Source organism: Simochromis diagramma, unplaced genomic scaffold, assembly GCF_900408965.1.
Source record: "Simochromis diagramma unplaced genomic scaffold, fSimDia1.1 OVJJ01000433.1, whole genome shotgun sequence".
Classification (NCBI taxonomy): Eukaryota; Metazoa; Chordata; class Actinopteri; order Cichliformes; family Cichlidae; genus Simochromis; species Simochromis diagramma.
This window is the reverse complement of record NW_024387031.1, coordinates 6522478-6548117: the sequence shown is the minus strand read 5'-3', so window position 1 is coordinate 6548117 and position 25640 is coordinate 6522478. Positions and strand designations below refer to the sequence as shown.

Genomic DNA, 25640 nt, shown 5'->3' with positions numbered 1-25640 from the left:
TCTAAAAAACGTAAAAAATTATATATTTTTTACTTTATAAATTACCATACTTACATAAATCATATACTGCATCTCCATGTATGTTTACGTTTCGCTTGATCGCTGCACTTTTGGGGTGGTTCAAGACTTTTGCCCAGTCCTTTTTGCTCTCCTAGCTGTGTGGATGCTTTTCATTAACAGACAAACACTTTTTTTTTTTCCTTTCATAAACATTTATTTCAAGTAGTATAAGAAAAAATAGATTTTTTTTACATTGTTTTTGTTTATATGACTTTTTATACAGTACTTTCTGTGCATTTAGAAAAAAAGTCAACACGAGTTATTTGATGTAGGCAGCAGAGCGAAGACAAGTCAGAGCTGACAGAAACGCCAAGGATGCTGGGAAAAAGAGCAAGAAACAGCAGAACAGCCAGCTAAACAAACCACGACTGGAAAAGTGCTTTTAGACGCCACGAGGCGGCGAAGGCGACCCTCTGAACAGGAAGTCGAATTTTAAAAAGAAAAAAACAAAACAAAAAAACAAGCACACAGTTTGATTTCAGGTTTTATAAAAGTGCCCCAAAAATAATAATTAAAGTGGAGACAGGAAGCAGTTTGTTCTGATTTAGAGTCATACAAACACTCCTCTCAGCTGATGTACATTCAGAGAGTTCTCACACACACACACACACACACACACACACACACACACACACACACACACACACACACACACACACACACACACACACACCTGTAACTGTGAAGACATGCGAGCGCAGAACTTTGGCAACACGTCAGGCTGAAGGTCGAGTGGCAGCTGGAAAATACAGCAGACATCTTGGTGATGATGTCACAGTGCGGACTAGGGTTGGGGGGGAGGGAGGAGCCTAGCCGGGTCACATGGCATGTTTCTGGATGCCTGGGGTGAACTCCTTGGCATTGGGGTTCAAGCTGCTGGTCACCTGAATGAGAGAAGAAGAAAAACCGTCATTGTTATTTGTGTGAAGAAAATAAAGAAACAGCGACCTCTGCTGGACAGATGAGGGTCAACAGTCAGAGACTAATTTAATAATCAACTAATTGGGAAGAAAAAAAACCCCTGAGAAACCAATGAGTGTGGAGATGTTATCAGACACGTTCAGGCACTGTGCTGTGTCTCACTCAGCAGCTCTTTCTGTAATATTGATTTCATCCTTTTTTATTGCACTATTTTACACATTGTTGTATCATATTCAGCTTTACACGTTTCATTCAGATTAAACGTGTTTCAGTGTTTCAGATTTTTACTGAATTAAAGGTCCTTTGTCTTTTTCCATTTGGCTATACTAAATTATTTGTGTAGTTTTTATTCTATTTTTCAAACTTTATTTTATTTTATTAGTGGTTGTTTTTAATGTTTTGGCTTTAGAGTATATTTGCTGTAATCCTACATTTTTTTTATAATGTGTTGGAATAATGTCAGCTGACAGGACGCCATCTTCTGGTGTCCTTTTATTCTTATGGCCAAAACACGAGTTTTCTCTGTAACCAATGGTAAAGGTGACAAACTCACCACCACATCGAGGTCTTTGTCACCATCGAGGACCAGGAGGCTGATCTGCTCTTGCAGCTGGCTGACGCTTTGAGAAGGGAGATCTCTGGACGGGATGAACCACTCCCACTCCTCCTCCTCATCCAGCATCTCCTGGAAACAGCGCTCGATGAACTCCTCCTCCCACAGCTCCTCCTCCACCTGCCGAAAACACAGGCAGAGAAGCAGCAGTCACACGTTTGTTGGACCAACGAAGAACCAAAACTTTTAACATGTCGTCCAACCCGAGAGCGAACATCACACAGATAACACTTTAAGGAGAGATGCTACAATGTTCTTCAGGTGAATCTGCTCTGCACCCCCTTCTACTAATCCAGTTATCCTTGTTTCCTTCTCTGCCTAAGATGATGCTGGTTAGCAGCTCAATAAGTAAGCCCAGGCTTTCCTAATCTAGCAATGAGCGTGTTCACATGTCAGAGGCGGGGTTTGCAGCACCTGACCAATCACAATGAGACGACTACTCGAAACAGAGCGGCTGATTTTACAAATATAAATCGGAAACATTGAAAGAGTTTAACACAGAACAGAGTTAAAGTAACACAGCAGCTGCAGTCCTCCTTCCTTTGTGAAACGTAACGCTCTCTAAAACACAGCTCCACAGACTGTTTCCTTTTTCCAAACAAAACATCCTTATGGAAATTTCCAACCGGACGCCTCCCACCTACTCCTCTGTTAACCGACTCCACACGCTGTCAGCTGATTGCATAATCAGGCCACTGCCTGACCTGAATTCCAGCTCAAGGAGCCACTGCTTTGTGGTGCACACAGGCTTCAGCTGCTCAGTGTAATTTTCCTTCAAACTGTAAATTTCCACCTTAAAATCACAGCTACTTTTAAGAATGCACAATTTCTAAATGTTAACCTTCTTTTAATCTGTAAACAAAACCCTAGATTTCCACCTTAAAAATGTGAATCTGTAGGCAATGACCTTTGTTTTCAGTTGAACAACACAGGTGTTGGAAATATTCTATTTAATCATACTTTCACCTTAAAGTGCACATTTTTGCTGTAAAAATCGCAATTTTTGACAAACAGATTTCCACCTTAAAAACCAAAATCAGCTGAGTTTGTACGTAAACATACAAAGTTTCTTTTTATCTTCAACTTAGAAGTCCAGATTTTTACCTTAAGATTTGTCATCTGTATATACAAGATGTACAACAGCACAATTTCTGGATTTAGCCTGTAAAGATAATTACAGATATCCACTTTAAAAAGTCACCCATCATGCTTTTGGATACTTTCCCTGCCTTCAAATCAAATCAACCTAATTTCACTTTATCTCTCTTAATCTCAATAAACTACAATTTAAAATTCACATTACCACCTTAAAAATGAATATGTTTCTAGATACTTCTAAAATAAATAAGTCCAAGTTAAGGCTATTTTTTCTTGTAACATAAACCCCAGATTTGCACTTTAAAAGTCTATCTATGGAAACTGATCTTCCAAGCAAAGCAGATTGGAATTATACTGCAACACTATGACTAAAACAACAAAATTCTGACATGTAGTTTCCTTTAAACCTCCAATTCCAACCAGGAAAGTCTGTCTGCAGAAATCTACACCATAACATACTGCTTTATCCGCATATGGGAGCTTCACATCCGAGCAACGTGAGTGTAATCTATAAAAAAAAAGAACAGATTTCCTCCTTAGAAGTTGACTGAGTCTGTTTGAAAATACTGATCTTTGCTTACAACTAAAAACAACAGTTTAGGTACAACTTATCTTAATCTGCAGATTTCCACCTCAGAAACAGAGCTCACTGAGCTCATATAAAAATTAACAAATCCGCAACTTCATCTGTTTATTTCCACCTTAAAAATTAATCTTGGAGTGTTTTTCAGATGCCTTGTCTGTCTCCCAAAATAAATCACCCTCAAGTCAAACCTTAAAGCAGTCAGAGGAGATGTGCAGATGCTGATCTTTCATTTTAAGTAGACGAATACAGACTTGAGGTGTAATCTGTCTGGAAAATGACAGATTTCGATCTTAAAGGGGAAAGCTACATTTGTCTGCATACACAAGTTTTAGAGAACAATTTCGGGGTGTAAGGTGTAAGGTAAAAAAAAAGATTTCCACCTTAAAAGTTATCTGAGTCCACCTTACATTGGACATAATGTATCTATAAAACAATAGTTAATAAAAAAGATAATTAGTCTGTAATCTCAGGCAATAATTACTCTTTCAACATATTATTCAAACATTAGATTTCCACCTTAATAGTCAACTGAGTCTTTCTGTAGCTACTGGTTTGAGGTATAACTTCTCTTTAAACGCCAGCTAAATCTGTTCTACCTTAAAAGATCAGCCTGCTTTGTTTTGGATGACTTTTCCTCCTCCATAATAAACTTAATTTCAGACTCTTTAACCATTTTTCCGCCTTAAACGCAGATTTTTTCACTTGCAGTCCAGGTCATCCTCGTCCCAGCTCCTCACCTGCCTGTTGAACTCCTCCTCGTTCTCCATCCACATATACTCGGCGAACGGGTCGTCCTCGGCGTTGAACTGGCTGGTGAGGATCAACTCGGTGCCGGTGGTCATGTTCGGGCCCCCGCTGCTGATGCTCGGGTCTTTCATGTCTACAAGGAGAACCAGAGGACACAGTGAGGGAGAGGGACAGGGGTCAGCGGGAACAAACACGTAGCTTCGGCCGTTATAAGGCTCGCCGTCATGGCCGCTGTCTGACGGACAACAATAGCAAGCAGCTAGCGAATAATTTTTGGCGAGAACACAACAGAAACAGAAAAATATCACCGCGAAAACACCACCGCGAGCACCCAGCCGCGTTAGAGGAGCACGGGGGGACGGGGAGCTGTGTTTTTATGAAGCACAATACCTTCGGGGGTGATTTATTCGACGACAGAGAAGACAAACGGTCAACTCGCTGGAACTCGGTTGTTGCTGTAATGGCCGCGCTGCTTCTGTTTGTTTACATCTCCACCGTAACCGTCACCGTGCGCTCGCTCCTCATTGGTCGTTGACGTGTTCCCTTCACGGGCCTCGTGGTTTAACATCGGAAAATAGGAATCTAACAAGAGGACCGCATAAGGTAAACGTTATTTATACCAGAGGTTAAGAATCTCCTCTGGGTCTCTGTTTCATTTTTTTATTCATTCCCTAAATATCACAGTTGGGTACAGAACTTTATGTCTGGATGCACATTATAACTGACGCTACACTTTAACTTGTTATTTTTTTTATATTTAGTCATCAATGTAAGTAGATCACTGGACATCATGAATAAATATCAGCTTAGGTATTTCTCTAAATTGATGTAGCTACAGTTTCCATTCGAGAGAACAGTCATGGGTCTCTGTTGATTATTATGTTTACAGATGACATTGTGAACTGCAGTGAGAGCAGAGAGTAGGTGGAGGAGAGGTAGTCTCTGGAAAGAAGAGAAGTAAAAGTCAGTAGAAGCAAGACAGAATACATGCATGTAAATGAGAAGGAAAAGGGTGAAAAGGTGTACATGAAAAGAGCTCAGGTTGAAGGTTGATGAGTTTAATTAATTGGAGTCAACAATCTAAAGCAATAAACATTGCACAAGGGGAAGAAGAGCGTGCACACTGGGTGAGGTGGAGTGGTTGGAGACGAGTGTTGCGGTGACCCATAAAGGGAGCAGCCAAAGTATAAAGGTTCAGTAAGTGTAGGTGTTGTGATTCTTTTATGTAGAACGGTTTCAGTGTTGTCTGGATTAAAAAGCAAACAGTGAGATAACTATTTTGTGTGGGTTTACAACTAGAGTAAAATGTTTGTAGATCTTTTACACAACTATAATCTGCCTAGGATAAGAAAGTCCATGTTTGAGCAGTCCTTGTGTAGCTGTTTTTTTTTATCTGGACATCCACTCACACCCAGCATATTTCTTTGTTTTGTAATTTGATCTAATTCTTTCAATTTGATCTAATTCTTTCAATTTGAGAAGGGCTTTCATCACGTTAGGTGCTGGCACCTTTTCTGACCTTGAATGCAGCACTGTAGTCCAAACTGTAGTCCAAACTCTGAAAGCCCGCCTTCCTCCAAAAGTTTATAAAATCCACTGATTTAACAAGCCTAAACCCATTTTCTAAACCAAATACATATCCTCTATAGTGATAAGAGAACCTGAGAGAAATTATTAATATAGAGGAGCTAAGTGTGTGTTGTGTTAATAGCTATTTTCATAGAAAACGTTTAAGCAGCTAACAGAAACAAAAACACCGCCTGATGCAGGAGGAGAGGAAATATCGCGATACTTCACATCCTCTAGTTTGGTCACCTGTCTCGTGCTATTTACTAATCAGCTGCGATCGGGTGTTGGAGAAAGGGTAAGAGTGTCCGTAATTACAGATAAATCATATTATACACGTAAATGCACAGTTAACAGCTTCATGCACAGTTTGCACGTTAAATATCAGATAACTTAAGGCTGTTAGCTATGCTAGTGTTAGCAGGTAGGAGGACATGTATGTTAGCAAAGTTAGCTGCGCAGCTTATCTGAGTCGTTTTTGGTTTCATTTTTCTCATTAATGACAGCGTACTTAATCTTTTAGTTAACATGTCAGGTTAAACAACGTAGACATCATAGCGCTGTTAGCTTAACTGTTAGCTCGACCCGTAAAGCGTGTTTGCTGCAGCTTTCCTTCTCCTCTCACTGTACCTGCAAAGATGTTACTCCTGGTCTGTGTCAGGCTGTGATTCACGTAGGGGCTCGCTGTAATCTCGCAATCTTATTGATGTTTTCGTGGACTCAGAGTTTCTCTTCCTCAGTGAGGAGGTCTCCATCACTGTTTGCATCAGGTCATGTTCCTCCTGCTGGGCTGAGGTGAATCTTTCTCTCTCTCCTCCTTTAACCGCCTCCTATGTTCCCTTTGCAGTAAAGATCAGTGTCGTGCTCCTCCGTCTGTTGCTCAGGGCCTCCACTGGCTCCTGTTTTCTTAGGAGAGGCTTTGTTTGAAGCTTTTTCTACCTCATTGTGTCTCAGCAGAAATAAGACTTGCCACCACAGAAGAAAAGGAGCTCCTGCTCTCTTTGACCACATTAAGTTCCTGTCATCTTTGAAGACCTTTTCCAGCGCCTGTTTCCTTCTTTATCTTGGCTCTCTGTGCTGAATCCAGAGAGTGGGACAGACTTTTTGATATCATGTCTCAGAAGACGCAGGCTGACGGCGCTCAGAAACACTTCGCTGTGGGTCGGGGGCTCCTGGCCGCTGCAGAAACCTTGAACTTCAACATGAACGAGCAGCGTCCCAACAGACCAATGGGGGTGGGGGTGGGCATGGGCATGGAGTGCCAGGACGGCAACGGGCAGGTGCCCCAATGTGGCGGCAGCACTAGCAATCTTGGCAGCACCATGAAGCTGTTTGCCAGTTTGGGGCTGTCGCCCTCTGACCTGGACGCTCTGGCTGAAATCCCTGAGGAGGAGATCAGCGTGGAGACGCTGCCACACATCCTCAGACAGCTGAAGAGTTGTAAGGGGGAAGCAGGAGAGCGGCGGGCGGCCATGTCCTCTGATGCTGCGTATCGAGGAGGAAGCTGGGAAGAGGGGCACGTGGGGAGGATGGGCGGTTCTTCTCTGCGACAAGGTTCAGCCAAGTCCTCCACAGACTTTGGGTACAGCTCCCTGCAGGACGTCTCCTCCGGCCGGGGCTACGGCTTAAATTACAGCGGTGGAGGTGGAGGTGGGAGCAGAGAGAGGCCATACTCTGAGCTTTCCCACCGCAGTGGGTTCGGCATGGGCCCGTCTGAGCCCGTCTTTATGCAGAGGAGGATGGGCTCCCCGTCAAACGGAAAAGTCCAAGACTTCTTGGGAGTCATGCCCCCCATGTTCCCCCACGTGTGCTCTCTTTGTGACTTTGACGTTCATTCCACCATGGTGAGTACGTCCAACCTGCTTCCTCTTTTCTTCTCGGACTAACTGTAATTGTTTGCGCTCCAGTCTTCCTTCAGTCAGTGACAGGCGCTGATTCAGGTCCGGTTTACTTCATATAATTTCCTTGTTGCATCTCCTCACAGCATGTTCCCTCTCTCCATTTTCTCAGCTGAAGCTCTCCAGCATTGAACAGTTAGATTTGGATCTTTCCAGCGGTCATCCAATTAAACCAAAAATCTCTTTTTATAATTAGTATCTGTTCACATGAGCTGGTAAAGCTGTTCATGTTACACATTCAGTCTGATATACTTGATCTTTTCACACTCACACATTCATGGACTTATCGAATTGGCGGCTTTTAAACCTGTGAGACTTTTGGCAGCAGGGGTCTTGTGTTTGTTTTTCTTTAGTTTGTGGTGTCAGGAGTGAGAAAGAAGGATTTAATCGATTATCACTCGAATTTGGAAATTTAAATTCTCTCTGAGAAGAAATGTACACTTTTTGTCTTTAAAGCAAAAATTTTTAACATGGTTCTTTTCAATGCTGACAAAAACATAATTTACCAAAAATCAACAGGAGGTTAGTAATCTACTGACCAAAGTCACACAGTGAGCAGGTTTGAAGATATGCGGGTGAGCTCTTCTTGCCTGTATGACTGTCACTGATGGCTTAAGAAAGCATCAATTACTGTCTGTTATAGTGATTATTGCACACAAAATATAATGAATTATTTGTTTTTGTAGGTCTTAAAAAGATCTTAATCATGAATTTTTGGTTTTAAAATGGAAACCTGATGAAGTGCATTTAAATTCTTAGTAAATCTGGTCCTAAGTGATTGTCTGGGTGACGCTATGAAGGTTAATAACTGTGTGAACTGTTCCTTTAATATACAGGTTGTATTTTAGGAGAAACGGCCTGTTGAGTGTCAGTAATGCTCTGTTTGTGTTTGTAGGAGTGGAACCAACACGTTAATGGACTCCGCCATGCTGAAAACAGACGGCACCTTCTGGACATGTGAGTCGCTCTTAATACACAACAGTGAGCCAAAACAGATTATGTTATGAATCTGTTAACAGCATGTTCACACCAGAAGAAATTAGGTTGGTTTTTAGAGTTTCAGTACCCAAACCAACACAAACGTGCTTCTGTGCAGCCCTCCAAAATCCCAGCGCTGGACGGGGATGACTCTGGCGTTAGTCAGATTAGTTTATGACGTACCTGGTAAGAAGTAAACCGACCTTTGTAGTACAGAAAATTTAAGGTTAACCCTGAAGTTACATGAATGAGATGAAATCCTGCTACGTAGTACCGATCTCTGTTTGACCTCAGCAGGAGGTTGTAATGTTTCAGCTCATCGTTGTTGACTAAATGTTCCTTTGAGGTCTGTTCCTCTTTATCAGATGTGTAACACTGAATGTTGTTTTTCAGGTATCCAGAGTGGGACCCTGGTATGGGCCCAGGCAGAGGGTAAGAGATGCTAACATTAAGCTCCTCCTTTAGTGTTTCAGATGTTAGATTTAGAGTCCTAAAGGACCTCGACCTAACCTCGGAAAAGTGTTATTACTGACAGCCATGCCCAAACAGATTGTCCTGCACTGATTTGTCTTTCTGTTGTTTGCATTGTATGTCATGTATGGTCCACAGCAGCAGAGAGAGCAGGAAGCATACTGTACACCTGACAGGCAACTTCCTGTTTGGTCAGATGGGCTTCATTAGATTAGATAAAGATTCAGAAACTCTCCTGCCTCCAGAGGGTTCACACACTGTCTCTGTGGCTTGGTGTTAACAAAGCTTTGTGTTGTGTGTTAATAATCCAGGTGTCTGATAACTGACAGTCACATGTTTTTAATTCTAGTGGTCGTCCCTGGGAGACCCCCAACCTGTCTGCAGGACTGCTGGGACCAGCCCCCATGTCTTCAGGACCAATGGCAGGGATGTCCTCGAGCTGGGGTGGAGGTGAGGGACCCACAGATGTCTTATTTTATCACTATTAATACTATTAGTATTATTTTAAGTCATTTGTCACTTTCTCTCTGTGCGGGGAGTCACTATTTTATTCATAAAGATGGTTTCAGACAGCTGACGTCAAGTCTTTAACTTCCAACTGATCAAGTCTGGTTCTCCTGTGAGCTCAGTGTTACATTTATGTGCCACGCTTGCTGACTTTGGGATAAAAATGGTTAAAAAGCTCAGGTACAGTAAATACAGAGAGCCATTAAAAAGAGTGGGTGAGGGTTAAGAGACCCGGCTGTTTAGTGCCCTCAGAAAGCTGCAGACACTTTTTGAAATCTGTCTTTGCTTATGTGCGAACATCGGTGTGTTTGTGTGTCAGGAGTAGGTGGAGGACGTGGTTCCGGTCCGTTGGGACAGAATAAGGTGAGTCTGACCTCCTCTGTCTCTCTGCTGTGTCTTTCTGTGGATCAGCTCATTTCTGCAGAGCTCAGCTGGTTTCAGTAAAGACTGTGTGTCGTGTCCTCAGCTGAGGAGCAGGGTGGTGGTGGTGAAATATGAAAGGAAGCCTCTCAGCGACAAGACCCTGTTCGCCTTCGTTGAGCGCTTCGGCTGCCTGAGGGAACACCTCATCCTCAAGAACAAGGTAGGAAAACTCACCTCGCTGTTTCCACCTCAGTTACTTCTAACTTAGATGTAGACATTAGTTAAACTTTCTTCTTCATAAATGTAACTGAACAATACAATCAGCTGCCTCACACTCTTTCATCCTGCACATGAACTTCATCTCCTCAATCTGAAACTGCAGCTGGTAGTCCTCATTCTCCTTCGCAGCCTTGCTGAGCTGAACCCACTCACAGAGGATCTCCACACCAGGAGGAGGACTGCTGGCACCAGCTGCAGTCCCAGATGGTAGAAATGGAGTCAGACTGAGCTTGTGATAAGAGACTATAGATAGCTGGGGATTAAAGAAGTCTAAATATAATCCAGTAATAACAACATTAAATACGTGGTTGTGAAACTTAAAGCAAACCTCTCTGAGGAAAACTGAATTTCAGCATTGAAGTCTAATCTTTGTGACCATCAGGCTTTTCTGGAGATGAGCACACATGAAGAAGCTCTGGACGTGGTGAACTACTACCAGCAGCATCCACCGTCGTCGTACGGCAAACCCATCACCTTCTACCTGTCCCAGACCCTCATGTTCATTGAGGTAACATCACCTCGCTTGCTAAATAAAACTCACCGCTTCCCCACAGACTCAGATCCTCAGAAGTTTCTGTTTTTAACCTGCAGAAAGACGAGCGACCAATGGATCGACTGATGGACCGACTGACAAAGCGGCCGGTGGACCGACCAGGGGACCAACCGATGACCTGGCAGGTGGAGCGGCCGATAGACAAACCTGAGAAAGAGGTCAAAAGTCAAGGCAGCAAGGTGGTCTTCTTCTACCATCTGCCCCGAGAGGACGAGAAGAAACAGGAGCTGCTGACCCTCGCCGAATGCTTCGGTGTGGTTGAGAAACACCTCTTCTTAACCGACCGGGTAAATAAACCAGAGCAGGAAACTCCAAAAGTTGATTTTGTTCATCTGGACGTAGCGTTTTGAGGGAGAAACATTTCGTCACTCATCCAAGTGACTTCTTCAGTCTCAGCTGACTGCAGGTTTCCCCAGCCTTATAAACAACCTTATACATCAGAGGAACCAAACAACCTTTGGCGAAGCGGATCGCACATCACAGAAGAGCTACCTCGTCAGGCCAGGACTCTGCAGTCTATTTACACCTACAGGCCAGTGGACACTCTTTCAATGATGAGGATGTGCACATCCTGGACAGGGAGGAACGCTGGTTTGAGCGTGGAGTCAAGGAGGCCATTTACATGAAAAGGGAAAGACCATCTCTGAATCGAGGAGGGGGCCTAAGGGTACATCTGTCACCATCTTACAATGCTGTGATTGCAGCCATTCCCCAACTCTCTGTGAATGGTACTCATGGCCATTGATAAGTGGGCTTTGATCAGTGAGCTTTGGTCAGTGGTTGTAGATCAATGGTCATGAGAATTTGCATAATTAAGATTAAGGACCTCCCAGCCCATTGTTCCTTCAGTGGGCTGGTTTCAGTCATTATGCAAATGTCCTGTTTATAAGATTGGGGAAACCTTCAGTCTCAGCTGACTGCAGAAGTCACTTGGATGAGTGACGAAACGTTTCTCCCACAAAACGCTACGTCCAGATGAACAGAATCAACTTTTGGAGATTTACTTACCTGGATGATTGAGCGTGCATCAAGACAGAGCAAGAAACACTGCTGCTCTTTGAGTGCTCATGTGATGCCAGCATTACTACAGAAAGTGTGGAGATCAGATTTGGCTGAGTATAGTCTGTGATAAGGTGAAATAAGTTTGAATGATGGCTGCTTTTGTGTTCGTCTGTGTGTCCAGGCGTTTATTCAGCTGGCAACTGTGGAGGACGCAGAGATGCTGGTGAAGCATTACACTGAGAACCCCCTTGTCTTCAATGGGAGAATAGTCCGTCTCAACATCTGCACCAAATACAAAACCCTCAAGTGAGTGCCCGGCTTCAGACACTGCTACCATGACATGGTGTAGGAACTGTAAACACATACATGAATGAGATGCAGTGAAAGGGACAGATACACCCTTTGACTGGAGGTTGTGGGAAATAAATGACATAAAAGACAGTTACCTGACCTGGTGACTGGAGGTTTATTCTACTGAAAGAACTAGAAGTGAATGAAACTATTAACCATTGGAGGTCATTTTACATAAGACATGTTTATAAACTCTTTCATAAGCTCCCTCAAGACCACTCAGTTATTATTTTGGACAAACACTTTAGTGTATTTAATGAAAGTGTGAATATTATGAATATTGTCAGAATTAGATGCCCTTTTATTGAAACAGAAGGAATTGAAGCTAGAGGATGAGCCTGGTATCTGTCATATGCTCTAAATCAGAGATGTCAAACTCATTTTTAATCTCAGGCCACATACAGCCTACTTACACGAGCCATAAAAAACTCTCCTTTCTGCCGGCGTACAGAACCATAAGTATGTATCTAATTCTAATCCATGAGATATTTTAATATAAGAAAAATGGACGGGTATGGGGAGCATCTGTATCAGTAGTTAAAGCTGCAAAACTTATGAAAAGACACTTAAAGATCTTCCTCCAGATGTTCCAAAGTCATCCAGTGGGCCAGATTGGAGTGTTTGCCAGGCTGATTCTGGCCCCCAGGCCATATGTTTGACACCCCTGCTCTAAATTGTGGTGATACAAGCTGTGAAAATGTACCCAGAATGCATTTTTTCAAGTTCTGTCAAGTCAATTATAAGAAAACATGCAGGGTACCAATGGTTGTTCCTGTTCCTCTGTGTCACAGACTTTAAACTGGTGCAGCACAGCTGATCCATGATATTTCAGCTTTCGTAGATCATAGCAGGCGTCATGTTGAAAACAGCAGGGTGTCAGCAGAAGTAGCTCCAGATTAGCCAGTAAGCAAACCTGACTCTTTATTAAAAGTTAGAAATTGAACATCATCTCTGACCTCGTTATGAGAGGTGGTGTTAGCTGGCTAACTGCTAACACAGTGTATATATGTCAGGATACACATGGAAGCTTAAACTCATACACACTCGTTCATACAGTGTGAAGCACAAACAGGGCGGAGGAGACGGTTCGAGCCAGAAGAACGGCAGAGCCGAGTCCTCCAACTCCAAAACCTCCTCATCCAGCTCCAGGAGCAGACAGGAAAATAAGGAAGAGAAGGAGAAGGACAAAGTGAAGATGGTAACAGAGGAGGAGGACGAGGAAGTGTCAGGAGTGATGGAAGGAAGGGAGGACGGAGAAGAGCAGCAGGCACCTGATGGCGAGGAGGAGGAGGAGCAGGCACCTGATGGCGAGGAGGAGGAGGAGCAGGCACCTGATGGCAAGGAGAAGGAGGAGCAGGCACCTGATGGCAAGGAGAAGGAGGAGCAGGTACCTGATGGCAAGGAGGAGCAGGAGCAGGTACCTGATGGCGAGGAGAAGGAGGAGCAGGTACCTGATGGCGAGGAGAAGGAGGAGCAGGTACCTGATGGCGAGGAGAAGGAGGAGCAGGTACCTGATGGCAAGGAGAAGCAGGAGCAGGTACCTGATGGCAAGGAGAAGGAGGACGAGCCTAAGGGAGCAGAGTCTGTGAAGGAGACGGTAGAGGAGTCTGAGGATGCTCGACAGGAGGAGGAGAAGGTGAGAAAACAAAAAAGTTGAAACAAATATTAAAGCCAAATGTGATTCCTGGAATTAAACCGAACTGCACACAGATTACCGATGATGTCACTAATGACACACCTGGAGACACGGGTGAGGTCAAGCAGGAGGCCGAGTCAGAGCCACAAGCAGAAACCTTGGCCGAGGAGCACAAGGGCAAAGGGGAGATGAACATGGAGGCGGCAGAGAGCTCGGAGGCTCCGGAGGCAGCGGAGGGAGATCTACCCGAAAAAGAGGTGACGCACCTGCTCTGTCCTTCAGTCTGTAATCCAGGAGTGGCACAGGTGTGTTAATGATGTCTCTTCCAGCAGGACTTCCCAGAGAACATGGAGGACTTTGTGACGCTGGACGAGCTGGAGGAAGACAACGACGAAGCCCATGGAGGGTCGGATGACATCGGTACCTGATCAGATCAATATTTAGAGATCAAAGTTAACACTTGTACCTGTAATCTGCTGCAGCACCAGCTTTTCCTTAAAAAAGTCATTTTCCTTCGTGGATGTGAGGACGATGTCTTCAATCAACAAAAAGGTGTTTGAAATTAACGCACATCTTCCTCTCTGTTTGTGTCTCCTCTTCTCTGCAGACAACACGAGGCGAGGGGTACGTACCCGAGCGCCGTCGCTCTGATACCTTTAATATTTGACTTCATGTTTCTGTGGATCACTGCATCTCAAGAATCTCAGTTTTTCACTTTATTAATACATTTGAAATATTTTGACCTTTTCTGTGGTCTATTATTTTACAACTGAAGGGTGGAGAGCTCATTGGTGAATTAATGACTCCCTCAAGTTGAGTAGTTCAAATGGTTTGTGAGTGAGGGGAGATTGACAAAGTTCAACTGCAATTGAACTTTTGATTCACAATAACTTTAGTTTTATATGAAATTGCACTACTTTCGACATTTTATGAGATTTCTGTTTCACTGGAATTCCTCAATTCTTGCTCCTCCCATCAGGGTATGAGGGTGGTGAACATCGTCGGCTTCAGGCGAGGGTACCAGTACCTCAACGAGCTGCTGAAACTCGCCCAGCCTTTCGGGAAGGTGGTCAAACACCTGGTGCTGGACCTGAGACCCGAGGTACTCTGTTCAGTGTTAAGTGAAAGTTTAATCCTGGACATTTGTATCACACCAGTAAAGCAACTTTTTCAAACATCAGTTGAAAAATGTTTCAAATGCAAATTTGGAGAAATGGTAAATATAGAAGTGGTAAACGAACCTGCATCCAATTGAAGTAGTTGGATATTTCCTGAAAAGTATTTTTGAATATCGCATTGTCTCCTCTCCCTCGTAAGGCGTTCCTTCAATTTGCTACAGAAGAAGAAGCACGGGCGATGGCCAACTTCTACAACGGGAACATCACGGCGTCAGTGTGCGGGCGGACGGTGAAGATCAGTCACTCCATGAGCTACCCCACCATCCAGGTGATTTATTTAAATTTTTTTAACCTCCATGTTATGTTTTCATCTGATTTATTAATTTCTACAAAATTTGAAACCCGATAATAAGGTTTGTGTCTAAAATGTTCTAAATACATACACCTTAGCCAGACTGCAGTGGTCATTGGTTAAAGCTAAAATATAAAAAATAAATAAGTAAAATTATCTTTGAGCAGTCATTTAAAACAAACCCCAGATTCAGCTGTTCCAATGTTTACGAGCTACAACCTCGAAGTGTGATCGGCTCTGGATTTACAATAAGATCATGGATCAATTAAAAGATTCTGATCAGATGATCAAACTGCTGTTTTAAGGTTTCAGCAGGTCTGCTACATAAGCAGGTGCCTGGCTGTGTTGGGCTTTATGTTTATACTAAAACTAAAATGAATTGTGACTTACACTGGAAATCGGTGACAGGAAGCAGGATCAGAGAAGATGTGAATGTTATTAGTGTTCCAGATTATTGTGGGCCAGTAAAAATGTGATATTTGTGACATTTGTCAGATAAAAGAAACACGACCGTATGAGGACAGTCGGTGTTTGTTTTCTTCTTTGTGGGCTCATTTTCTGTGTTTGCTGTTCAGTCCGGTTCCAGCAAGGTGGTGTACATCGGGCAGATCCCCAACAGCAAATACACGGACGAGGAGGTCCTGAAGCTCGCCGAACCATACGGGAGGGTCAAGAAGTACTTCCTGAACAGGATCCGGAGAGAGGTACAGAACTGGGACAAATGCATGTCTGACCTGAATCCACATAACTCCTGCTGCTTTAAAGCCGTCCGATGCTTGTCCTCAGTGTTTCCTCGAGATGTGTAATGCCGAGGACGCAGAGAAGATGGCTGCCGATTATAAAGCGAAGCCACTGAGATTCAGCGGGAAGCGCCTGACCCTCTACGTGAGCAGGAAGTACAAGCAGCTCAAACACGGGTGAGTTTCTTCTTTTTCTTCTTGTGTGCTCGCTGCACGAGTCTGATTTATTAGTTTCTCTTCACAGCAGCAGTCGTCTTCAGGCCTTTTATCTAAATGTAAACCTGGAGATGATACCTGTCTTTTACAGCTTGTGGATGTACTTTGCTTTAAGCTGAAGCCTCTGAACCCCTCAATCACGTCTGTCCATTAAGCCATAGAGTGCCGAACACCAAGAAGAGAGCGAGCGAGAGCCCGCCACTAAAATCCTCCCATGACAGCGAGGAGCCTCCAGTGAAGAAGCCCAAAGAGGAGGTCAAACCAGAGGAAGAGGAGAAAAAGGAGGAGGAAGTGCAGAGCTGTGAAGTCAGTGGTGAAGAGACGGTGATGGATGAAAATTTGGGTGCTGAGGAGCTGAAGGACAGCGAGGACGTGAGTCGTTTGTACAGCTCGTTATTGAAACGTTCAATCAAAGACGACTTCGGTGACATCGAATTCATTTAAACATCTTTCCATCAACTGACCAGATATTTGAGCTAATTGCTAACATGCTAACAATGGGGAAACTTTGTTTTTACACATTTTAATTATTTAAATAAATTTTGATTAGAAATAAAACAGGTAAACAAGAGGAATCTTTTGTTTTTCTCTTTTATTTTCGCAGATGGAGACATCGACTAATCAGAATGAGCAGACAGAGGCTGTTCCTGTCGCTGCGAACAAAGCCAGAACGGCGTCTCTGCCCCTGCTGCTGTACGATCCCTCCACACCCATTGGTGAGAAAGCTTCGCCAGGTCATCGTCAGGTTCACGTCCAAAAAAACTCGCCGTCATCATCGTCATTGTTACTATTTCAGGTGTCGAACACGTGAAGGCGGGGTTTTACTGCCGCATCTGTTTCCTGTTTTACTCCAACGAAGACACGGCGAAGAAGATGCACTGCAGCAGCCAAGCTCACTACAACAAGCTGCAGGTGCCCACATAATGATACACCTTAGACCTAGCCACATTATAACATACCTGAAGTACATATGCGACACTGCCCCGCCCACATTACAGCATATGTTTATTTTCAGAAACACCTGGAGAAGGAGCAGAGCAAAGCAGAGAAGAAGGCGCTGCCGACCTGAGAACACCTGAAGCTGAGGAAGAGGCGTGAATGTCAGATTTTTTTTTAAGGTTTTAATTTTGTTTCTTTAGCCATGTGTGAAACACACATCTGAGTGATTTCCTGCTGCTGCTCTGTGGGCTTAAAGCCTCAAAGACTCTGTTATTGATTAGTTATGTTATTGATTAGACAAAACAAAATGTTGACCAAACAGTACAAAAACATTTTGCCTGTGCAGGTTTTTCCTTTGATTTTTGAAACATCTGGTTTTTCAAACTAACATCTGAACAATAAATTATTTTTTTAAGACTCATAGATGTGAATATTTGTTTAACGTCTGAAACGGACTTGACTTTGTTCTTGGTTTCTCAATAAAATGTGTTAAAATTTTGTTAAAATAGATATTTTTATCTTGTATTTTTATTTATTTAGGGTTAGCTTTTTTGTAGTTTGTTTTGTTCCAAAAATAATAAGATTTTTTTTTTTTTTTCATTCAAAGACATCAGTTTTTCTTTGATAATTTTCAGTTTCAGTACCACATAAAGGGGAAAAAAATTGTACTTCTGCATGAGGCAGCATGTGGTTGGCTGGGCTTCCACTGTAATTTACCCGGTTGATCAGGTGATCCATCTACCTGGATTATTTTCTGCCAGGTAATCAACCTCACTCTCTCAACAGTTTTCCTCACTACCTTCCTCTAGTTTGACTGATGCTGCTGTACAGAAAAACAAGATGTTTAAGCAGAAATAAGTAAACCTGTGAAGCTAAAATAAATGTGAGCGAAGGAGATTTATTTCCTTTCTCCTCTTATTTTTTATTATCCTAAAATTACAAAAAGATGACATTCAAGATGATGTATTTAAATGATGTATTTAAAACTGGCTGCAGATTTTTGAGCTTTCATACAAACTGAACAGACACCTTTTGTTTGATCGTTACATTCAGACACGTGATCGTACTGAGACGTACCATTAAACGGAGCACGGGGGGGAGAGTCCATTGTTTAAACTTTATTCACAAGCCCTAACTGTCCTTCCAGCTCTTCGGTCTTGCTGATGATAAGAGTAGTTTAATTAACTAGTAATAAAGACAGAAGAACTTGCCGAGCCCTCTATTTGCACTAGAAAGAAGAAAAAGAACCGCGAAGAGCGGAGAAACCTCAGTAAAACCCGCTGTGAGTTGAGACGAAATATCGCGATACTTCGTAGTGTGCGGTTGTCTCTCACGCAGGCTCATAAATAACTGATCTAAAAGGTTTTGGAGAAAGGGTAAGAGCGTCTGTGTCTACAGATTAATCCTCATTATACACGTTATATATTAACAGCTTCATGTACAGTTTGCACGTTAAATATCAGATAATTGAAGAGTTTTACCTATTCTAGTGTTAGCATGTAGCAGGCGACGTGTGTTAGCAATGTTAGCTACCTTAGCTACACAGCTTGTCTGAGTCATTGTCGGTCTGCTTTTACTCACTTTTGGACACCTAGTTTTAATTATCTATGCTTTTAGTTAAAACATGTCAGGCTAAACAGAGTAGTGTTTATGGATGATATTAGCGCCCTTAGCTTAGTTTAGCTGTTAGCCCCTCCCCCGTAGGCGTGTTTGCTGCAGCTTTCCTTCTCCTCTCACTGTACCTGCACAGATGTTACTCCTGGTCTGTGTCAGGCTGTGATTCACTCAGAGGCTCGTTGTAATCTCGCCTCTTGTCGATGTTTTCGTGGACTCAGAGTTTCTCTTCCTCAGTGAGGAGGTCTCCATCACTCTGTTTGCATCAGGTCATGTTCCTCCTGCTGGGCTGAGGTGAATCTTTCTCTCTCTCTCCTCCTTTAACCGCCTCCTATGTTCCCTTTGCAGTAAAGATCAGAGTCGTGCTCCTCCGTCTGTTGCTCAGGGCCTCCACTGGCTCCTGTTTTCTTAGGAGAGGCTTTGTTTGAAGCTTTTTCTACCTCATTGTGTCTCAGCAGAAATAAGACTTGCCACCACAGAAGAAAAGGAGCTCCTGCTCACTTTGACCACATTAAGTTCCTGTCATCTTTGAAGACCTTTTCCAGCGCCTGTTTCCTTCTTTATCTTGGCTCTCTGTGCTGAATCCAGAGAGCGGGCGGGACAGACTTTTTGATATCATGTCTCAGAAGACGCAGGCTGACGGCGCTCAGAAACACTTCGCTGTGGGTCGGGGGCTCCTGGCCGCTGCAGAAACCTTGAACTTCAACATGAACGAGCAGCGTCCCAACAGACCAATGGGGGTGGGTGTGGGTGTGGGCATGGGCATGGGCATGGAGGGCCAGGACGGCAGCGGGCAGATGCCCCGACGTGGCAGCGGCGGTGGCGGCAGCACCAGCAATCTTGGCAGCACCATGAAGCTGTTTGCCAGTTTGGGGCTGTCGCCCTCTGACCTGGACGCTCTGGCTGAAATCCCTGAGGAGGAGATCAGTGTGGAGACGCTGCCACACATCCTCAGACAGCTGAAGAGTCGCAAGGGGGAAGCAGGAGAGCGGCGGGCGGCCATGTCCTCTGATGCTGCGTATCGAGGAGGAAGCTGGGAAGAGGGGCACGTGGGGAGGATGGGCGGTTCTTCTCTGGGACAAGGTTCAGCCAAGTCCTCCACAGACTTTGGGTACAGCTCCCTGCAGGACGTCTCCTCCGGCCGGGGCTACGGCTTAAATTACAGCGGTGGAGGTGGGAGCAGAGAGAGGCCATACTCTGAGCTTTCCCACCGCAGTGGGCTCGGCATGGGCCCGTCTGAGCCCGTCTTTATGCAGAGGAGGATGGGCTCCCCGTCAAACGGAAAAGTCCAAGACTTCTTGGGAGTCATGCCCCCCATGTTCCCCCACGTGTGCTCTCTTTGTGACTTTGACGTTCATTCCACCATGGTGAGTACGTCCAACCTGCTTCCTCTTTTCTTCTCGGACTAACTGTAATTGTTTGAGCTCCAGTCTTCCTTCAGTCAGTGACAGGCGCTGATTCAGGTCCGGTTTACTTCATATAATTTCCTTGTTGTATCTCCTCACAGCATGTTCCCTCTCTCCATTTTCTCAGCTGAAGCTCTCCAGCATTGAACAGTTAGATTTGGATCTTTCCAGCGGTCATCCAATTAAACCAAAAATCTCTTTTTATAATTAGTATCTGTTCACATGAGCTGGTAAAGCTGTTCATGTTACACATTCAGTCTGATATACTTGATCTTTTCACTTCATTAGCTTTAACAAAGTCCTGGGAGGATCTTGATTTGCTCCTTGTGTCTCCAACATGAAACATTTAAAGCTCCTCACACATTCATGGACTTATCGAATTGGCAGCTTTTAAACCTGTGAGACTTTTGGCAGCTGGGGTCTTGTGTTTGTTTTTCTTTAGTTTGTGGTGTCAGGGTTTCTTCTGGGGCATTAACTATGAACTTTTAAAAAAGGAATTAAAATGGTCTTAAAATGTTCTATTTCCCAAGCCTTTGCTAAAGATTTGAGAAATATACACATGGTATTTTATAACCTTCTTAAAATCAGTGACTGTTACTGTTTTGTCTAGCCAGTTTAGAATCCAAAAAGATCCACATTACCCTTTTCTTTTCTTGGAAAAAAGGCATCAAATGCTGTTTTTCTTTTCTTTTTTTAAGTCATTTCTAAAAGATCTTAAAAAGCACTCTTTTAATTTTTAAAACGGTACAGGAACCATTTTATCATACCCTTTAAGTAACAGGTGATAACATTTTTTTTTTTTACTTTGTTTTTGTTTTGTTTTTTAAACAATTCCCTGGGTGCTTTTCTGAATGAACCACTTAAGGTTAATAACTGTTTGAACTGGACCTTTAATATAGAGTTTCCATGTTAGGAAATGAAAGGGTTTGAGCGTCACTCATTCTCTAGATGTGTTTGTAGGAGTGGAATCAACACGTTAATGGACTCCGCCATGCTGAAAACAGACGGCAGCTTCTTGACATGTGAGTCGCTCTTAATACACAACAGTGAGCCAAAACATTGAAACCATCTGCAGTCAGTCAAGATGTGTCACCTACTTGGTTTATGCTGGATTGAACTCAGAGGTCTTTCCCTCTTTAATAGATGTTTAATATTGTGTGAATGTTTTTTTGTTTGTTTGTTTTTTCTTTTAGGTATCCTGAGTGGGATCCCGGTATGGGCTCAGGCAGAGGGTAAGAGACACTGATACTGTTAGCAAAACAGTAATTATAGTGTAGAAAATAATTCATCTGCTGCTCTCTGTAATCATGACTGAATTGTGGACTCCATTTCTAAGCTAAGTGATAGCAATGATAGCACTAGCATTTCTAAGTTAGCTTGTGCTGTCATTGAAGCACTCAGAAGTGAAATCATGACATGGACTAGCAGAGTCGGCCCACATGCTGCTACAGGCAACTGAGGGGGACATTACACTTCAGTCTGTTCACACACTGGAAGTAAAAATACTTTAATACTTCAAATTAAAGTAAAATCTGTGATACACTGCAGTTGAGAATCAGACATCATATCATAAAAAATCACATTCTGGGGTTCACAGACTCTTTGCAGCTTCTATAGCTTGTTTGTGCTAATTGAGTAATATTTATATTGTATTACATCATATTATATTTTGTTCTAATAATCCAGATGTTTGATAACTGACTCACACCCTAGTTCATTTATTTCCAGTGGAGGTCTCTCAGAGACCCCCAACCTGTCTGCAGGGCTGCTGGGTCCCGCCCCCATGTCTTCAGGACCAATGGGAGGGATGTCCTCGAGCTGGGGTAAGATGCATGCAGATGCCTTTTTCTTCTTCTAATTATTACTGTTATCATTATTGCTGGAGGTTTTAGTCCACTCCAGGACATAAATCGTCTTAACTTGTCCTTATGTATTTTTTAAAATTCTAAAGGGCCGATCGTGATATTTTAAATCCATCTTTTTTTTTAATATAATGAACATTTATTTGTTCATTTAATGTACTGACTTCACTTGCATCCTTAGCTTAGTCTTTTTACTCAATTTAATTTAGTTACTTTAGCTTATTATAATATACTCATTTAGTTACTATACTTATGTAATTAAAGGAATTAAGTAAATTATCTTTAATTTTGTTTCAATACTTAGTTGTCTGTCTTATTTACTTTACTTATCTTACTGTACATACTGTACTTACTTTACTTACTTACCTAGTTCTTATTTTCCCTCATTTACTAGCGGTACTTGTTTTACATATCTTACTTTACCTTCTTTACTTACGCACATTCTTTTCTTACTACACCTAGTTTTGTTACCTACTTTACTTATCTGAATGAATCAGCCTAGCTTTCTTATTTTTCTCATGGACTTGACTTAGGTTTGAACAATTTGAGAACAAGGTGATGCAGGATTTTGAAATTCATACCATAGGTGCATCTACTAGGAGGCTGAGAGGTGGCAGAGGCTGCCGCCAGTATTTTCTTTAATTTAGTTTTACTCTTACGTCCTTTACTTACTGACTTATTTAACTCTCTGTACTTTATTAACTTTACTTTCTTTGCTTACTTTTTTCAATTTACTCAGTGTACTTCTTTGTTTATTTAGTTTACTTGTCTTACTTAATGACTTCATTATTTAACTTTACTATTTCTGTTTATTTACTGACTGTACATACTTACTCTATTTAAGTAAGATAAGTAGCAAAACTAAACATGTTTTACTTTTGCTTTTCTTCCTGTAATTTGTTTTATTCCTTGTCAGACTTTACTCACTTTATTAGCTGTACTTACTTTACTCTTCTCACTTCATTTACTGTTTATTGTACTCACTGTATTTAGTGTACTTTACTTACTGTGATCACTTTAGTGAGTAAAATAAATAAACTATAGTTGCTCTACTTGGCTTACTTTACTCAGCTTTCTTACTTTACTTGTTATACTTACCTTATTAATTTGGTTAGTGTACTTACTATACTTTTGTTACTGTACTTACTTATCTTACTTTATTTACTTGCTGACTTACCTTACTTATTAAACTTAATAATTGCTCTGAAAATGTTCGGGCACAAAAACCATCACAGATAAAAAAGAGACGTCAGGTGCTCAAAATAATCTTTAGACTCAAACATTAGAACAGGCTTTTCCCAGCAGCACGCCATGTAATAAATACTCACAATGAAAATGGCAGGCATTACAGCTTCCATCTAAAAATGTATAGATTCAGGCGTCGTGTACTTCACAGGTACACTTCACGCAAATCGAGTTGCCCGAGATTCACAGCATTTACAGAAAATGCGCTATTTTGTGATATAAAGTGTTATCAGGATGGGAAATGTTTTTGATCAGGATATGAGATTTTGGTCATATCGCACAACCCTAATTTAATGTAATCAGAGCTTTTAAAAAGTCTATTTCTGTATAAAATATAAAAAACCCTGCACGGTCATTTTGGTCACTTAAAAGACCCTAAATTGGTGGCCTAAACATTGTGTTTTTCTGTGTCAGGTGGAGGTGGAGGTCCTGGACAGCTGGGTCTGAATAAGGTCAGTCTGAACGCTTGTGTCACCTGCTGTGTCTCTGACCCTGTGGATTTCAGAGGGTTTCAGTAAACATATTTCCTCCCTCTGTGCCAAACACATTGTTTAAAAGTTCACGTCATCCAGAATATCTTTGAAAAGCTTTGTGGTGCTTCAGTGACGGTGCAGCAGTGTTAAATGTTGTGTCCTCAGCTGAGGAGCAGGGTGGTGGTGGTGAAATACGACAGGAAGCCTCTCAGCAACAAGACCCTGTTCGCCTTCGCTGAGCGCTTCGGCTGCTTGAGGGAGCACCTCATCCTCAAGAACAAGGTAGGAAAACTCACCTCGCTGTTTCCACTTCATTCATTTCAAATCTGAGGAAGGGAAAAAATACCTTTTAATAATTTTTAAAAATCATAGGGAACAAAAAAAACAAACAGATTTTGGCTTTAGATTGGGACACTCACATGAATTTGATGTGGAAACCAGCTGTACTCATGAAATTAAATTAAAAATAATAACACAAATTAAAAGTGCAAAATTCTGAGCACCCCTATGAACTCTGAGGGGCTGTAACTGGAAATATTCATTGTGTGAAGGTAAGATTTTGCTGGGCTTTGCGAGGTTAGCTGATTCTGTCGGGATTAGGTCGGAGGTAGCGATTGATTTTAAATGTGACGACTCATGTAATTTAATATAAATCAGAAAGGGAAGACTAATGAGTTGTAGGAAGGTCAGTCAGTCGAAGATGTGTCAGATGTCTGGACTTTTTCTTTTTTCTTCTTCTTTTTAAGAAAATGCAAATTATTTTTTGATGTGTTGTTTGAAGTATTTGTGTTTTGCTCTGACTCAGAAGAACAATTTTCAAAATGTTTTTTAAAAAGGAGAGAAAAAGAAATATCACGTTAATGCATCTTAAATAAAATGGTGTAATATAATAATAATAATAATAATAATAATATATGCCTCAATAAAACAAAGTGAGCTTAATAAAAATCAAACTAAAATTCAGTATAAGTTAATAACGTACTGACTGCAGCAAGTTAAAATCTGCATAAATGGCAAAAAATGATGTCTGGATCAAATATAATCAAAGTTTAAAAAAGAACAAAATGTTAACTACAAATTTTATTTTAATTAAGCTGAATATGTCACATAACTCATAAAGTTAAACGGGTCAAATAAGGGTTGATTTTTCAGAAGGATTTTTAAACAAGCGCACCAAATAAACCAAAAAAGAGAAGGGTGACTTGAACTTAAGGAAAAACTTCCCCAGAAAGTCTGTATAGAGGAAAAACTTTGACCATCGCTCAGTCCAAGCCCTCACACTTTACAGAAACGAGCCAAGCTTCAGTATCGTCGTCCTAAAGATCACAAACCACTGGATCTGACCTGTTTCCTGTTTCACAGTAAGACCTGAAGTCTAATTTCTGTGTCCATCAGGCTTTTCTGGAGATGAGCACCCATGAAGAAGCTCTGGATGTGGTGAACTACTACAAACAGCACCCGGCATCTCTGTACGGCAAATCCATCTCCTTCTACCTGTCCCAGACCCTCATGTTCATCGAGGTAACGTTGCCCTCGCCGGTTAAATAAAACTCACTGCTTTCTGACACACTCAGACCCTCACAGGTTTCCGTTTTTGACCCTCAGAAAGACGAGCGATCGATGGACCGACCGATGGATCGACTGATGGACAGACCTGTGAGGGAGGTCAAAGGTCAAACCAGCAAGGTAGTTTTTTTCTCCAACCTGCCCCGCGAGGATGAGAAGAAGAAGGAGCTGCTGACCATTGCTGAGCGCTTTGGCGTTGTGGAGAAACACCTCTTCTTAACAGACCAGGTACTGGTGCCATCGCTGACTTTAAGCTTTAGCAAAAAGGAAAGTTTGAAGCCTTAAAAGTCGAGCAGGGATCTGTCTGGATCCAAACTTCTCATCCCTCGACCACCACCCCAAAATTTTTCAAAGACACCAGTGTTGCTTAAACCTGGCATGTCAGCCATGTGGTCTGGTAGTTCTAACTAACATTCAGTTGTTCATTAATGTTTTTTTAATGCTGCTTTTCGTGATTGTGGATAGTGTGGAAAGTGTGGT

General features: G+C 42.3%; 2 protein-coding genes across 16 annotated transcripts in view; one reads left to right on the top strand and one right to left on the bottom strand.

Annotated features, from left to right (window-relative positions):
• Positions 1 to 278: 278 nt before the first annotated feature.
• Positions 279 to 4552, bottom strand: LOC120740559 (polyadenylate-binding protein-interacting protein 2-like). The gene is made up of 4 exons (XM_040043008.1): positions 4416 to 4552; positions 4016 to 4158; positions 1535 to 1714; positions 279 to 944 (listed from the first exon to the last, which is right to left on the bottom strand). Exons 2-4 carry the CDS (start codon positions 4154 to 4156, stop codon positions 879 to 881), a joined length of 387 nt encoding a protein of 128 aa, XP_039898942.1. The 5' UTR covers positions 4157 to 4158; positions 4416 to 4552; the 3' UTR covers positions 279 to 878.
• Positions 4553 to 5775: 1223 nt separating this feature from the next.
• The window catches only part of matr3l1.2 (matrin 3-like 1.2), a 25972-nt gene continuing 6107 nt past the window's right edge, over positions 5776 to 25640 (top strand). For 2 of the 15 annotated variants that reach the window (XM_040042995.1, XM_040042994.1), the window contains exons 1-11: positions 5896 to 7435; positions 8385 to 8446; positions 8861 to 8899; positions 9288 to 9388; positions 9765 to 9808; positions 9912 to 10028; positions 10470 to 10595; positions 10679 to 10927; positions 11824 to 11948; positions 13050 to 13410; positions 13501 to 13629. In XM_040042995.1, coding sequence (XP_039898929.1) covers positions 6704 to 7435; positions 8385 to 8446; positions 8861 to 8899; positions 9288 to 9388; positions 9765 to 9808; positions 9912 to 10028; positions 10470 to 10595; positions 10679 to 10927; positions 11824 to 11948; positions 13050 to 13410; positions 13501 to 13629 — 2085 coding nt within the window. In that variant the 5' untranslated portion in view covers positions 5896 to 6703. The other 13 variants (XM_040042998.1, XM_040042997.1, XM_040042992.1 and 10 more) reach the window with 13 other exon arrangements.

Bases quoted from the DNA above. Each gene is read 5' to 3' on its own strand.
- LOC120740559 (XM_040043008.1), bottom strand. From the start codon at position 4,156: ATGAAAGACCCGAGCATCAGCAGCGGGGGCCCGAACATGACCACCGGC. The intron at 1,715-4,015 runs GTGAGGAGCTGG...TGTTTTCGGCAG, and splicing joins AGGAGGAGTTCAACAGGCAG to GTGGAGGAGGAGCTGTGGGA. The intron at 945-1,534 runs GTGAGTTTGTCA...TCTCTCATTCAG, and splicing joins ACAAAGACCTCGATGTGGTG to GTGACCAGCAGCTTGAACCC.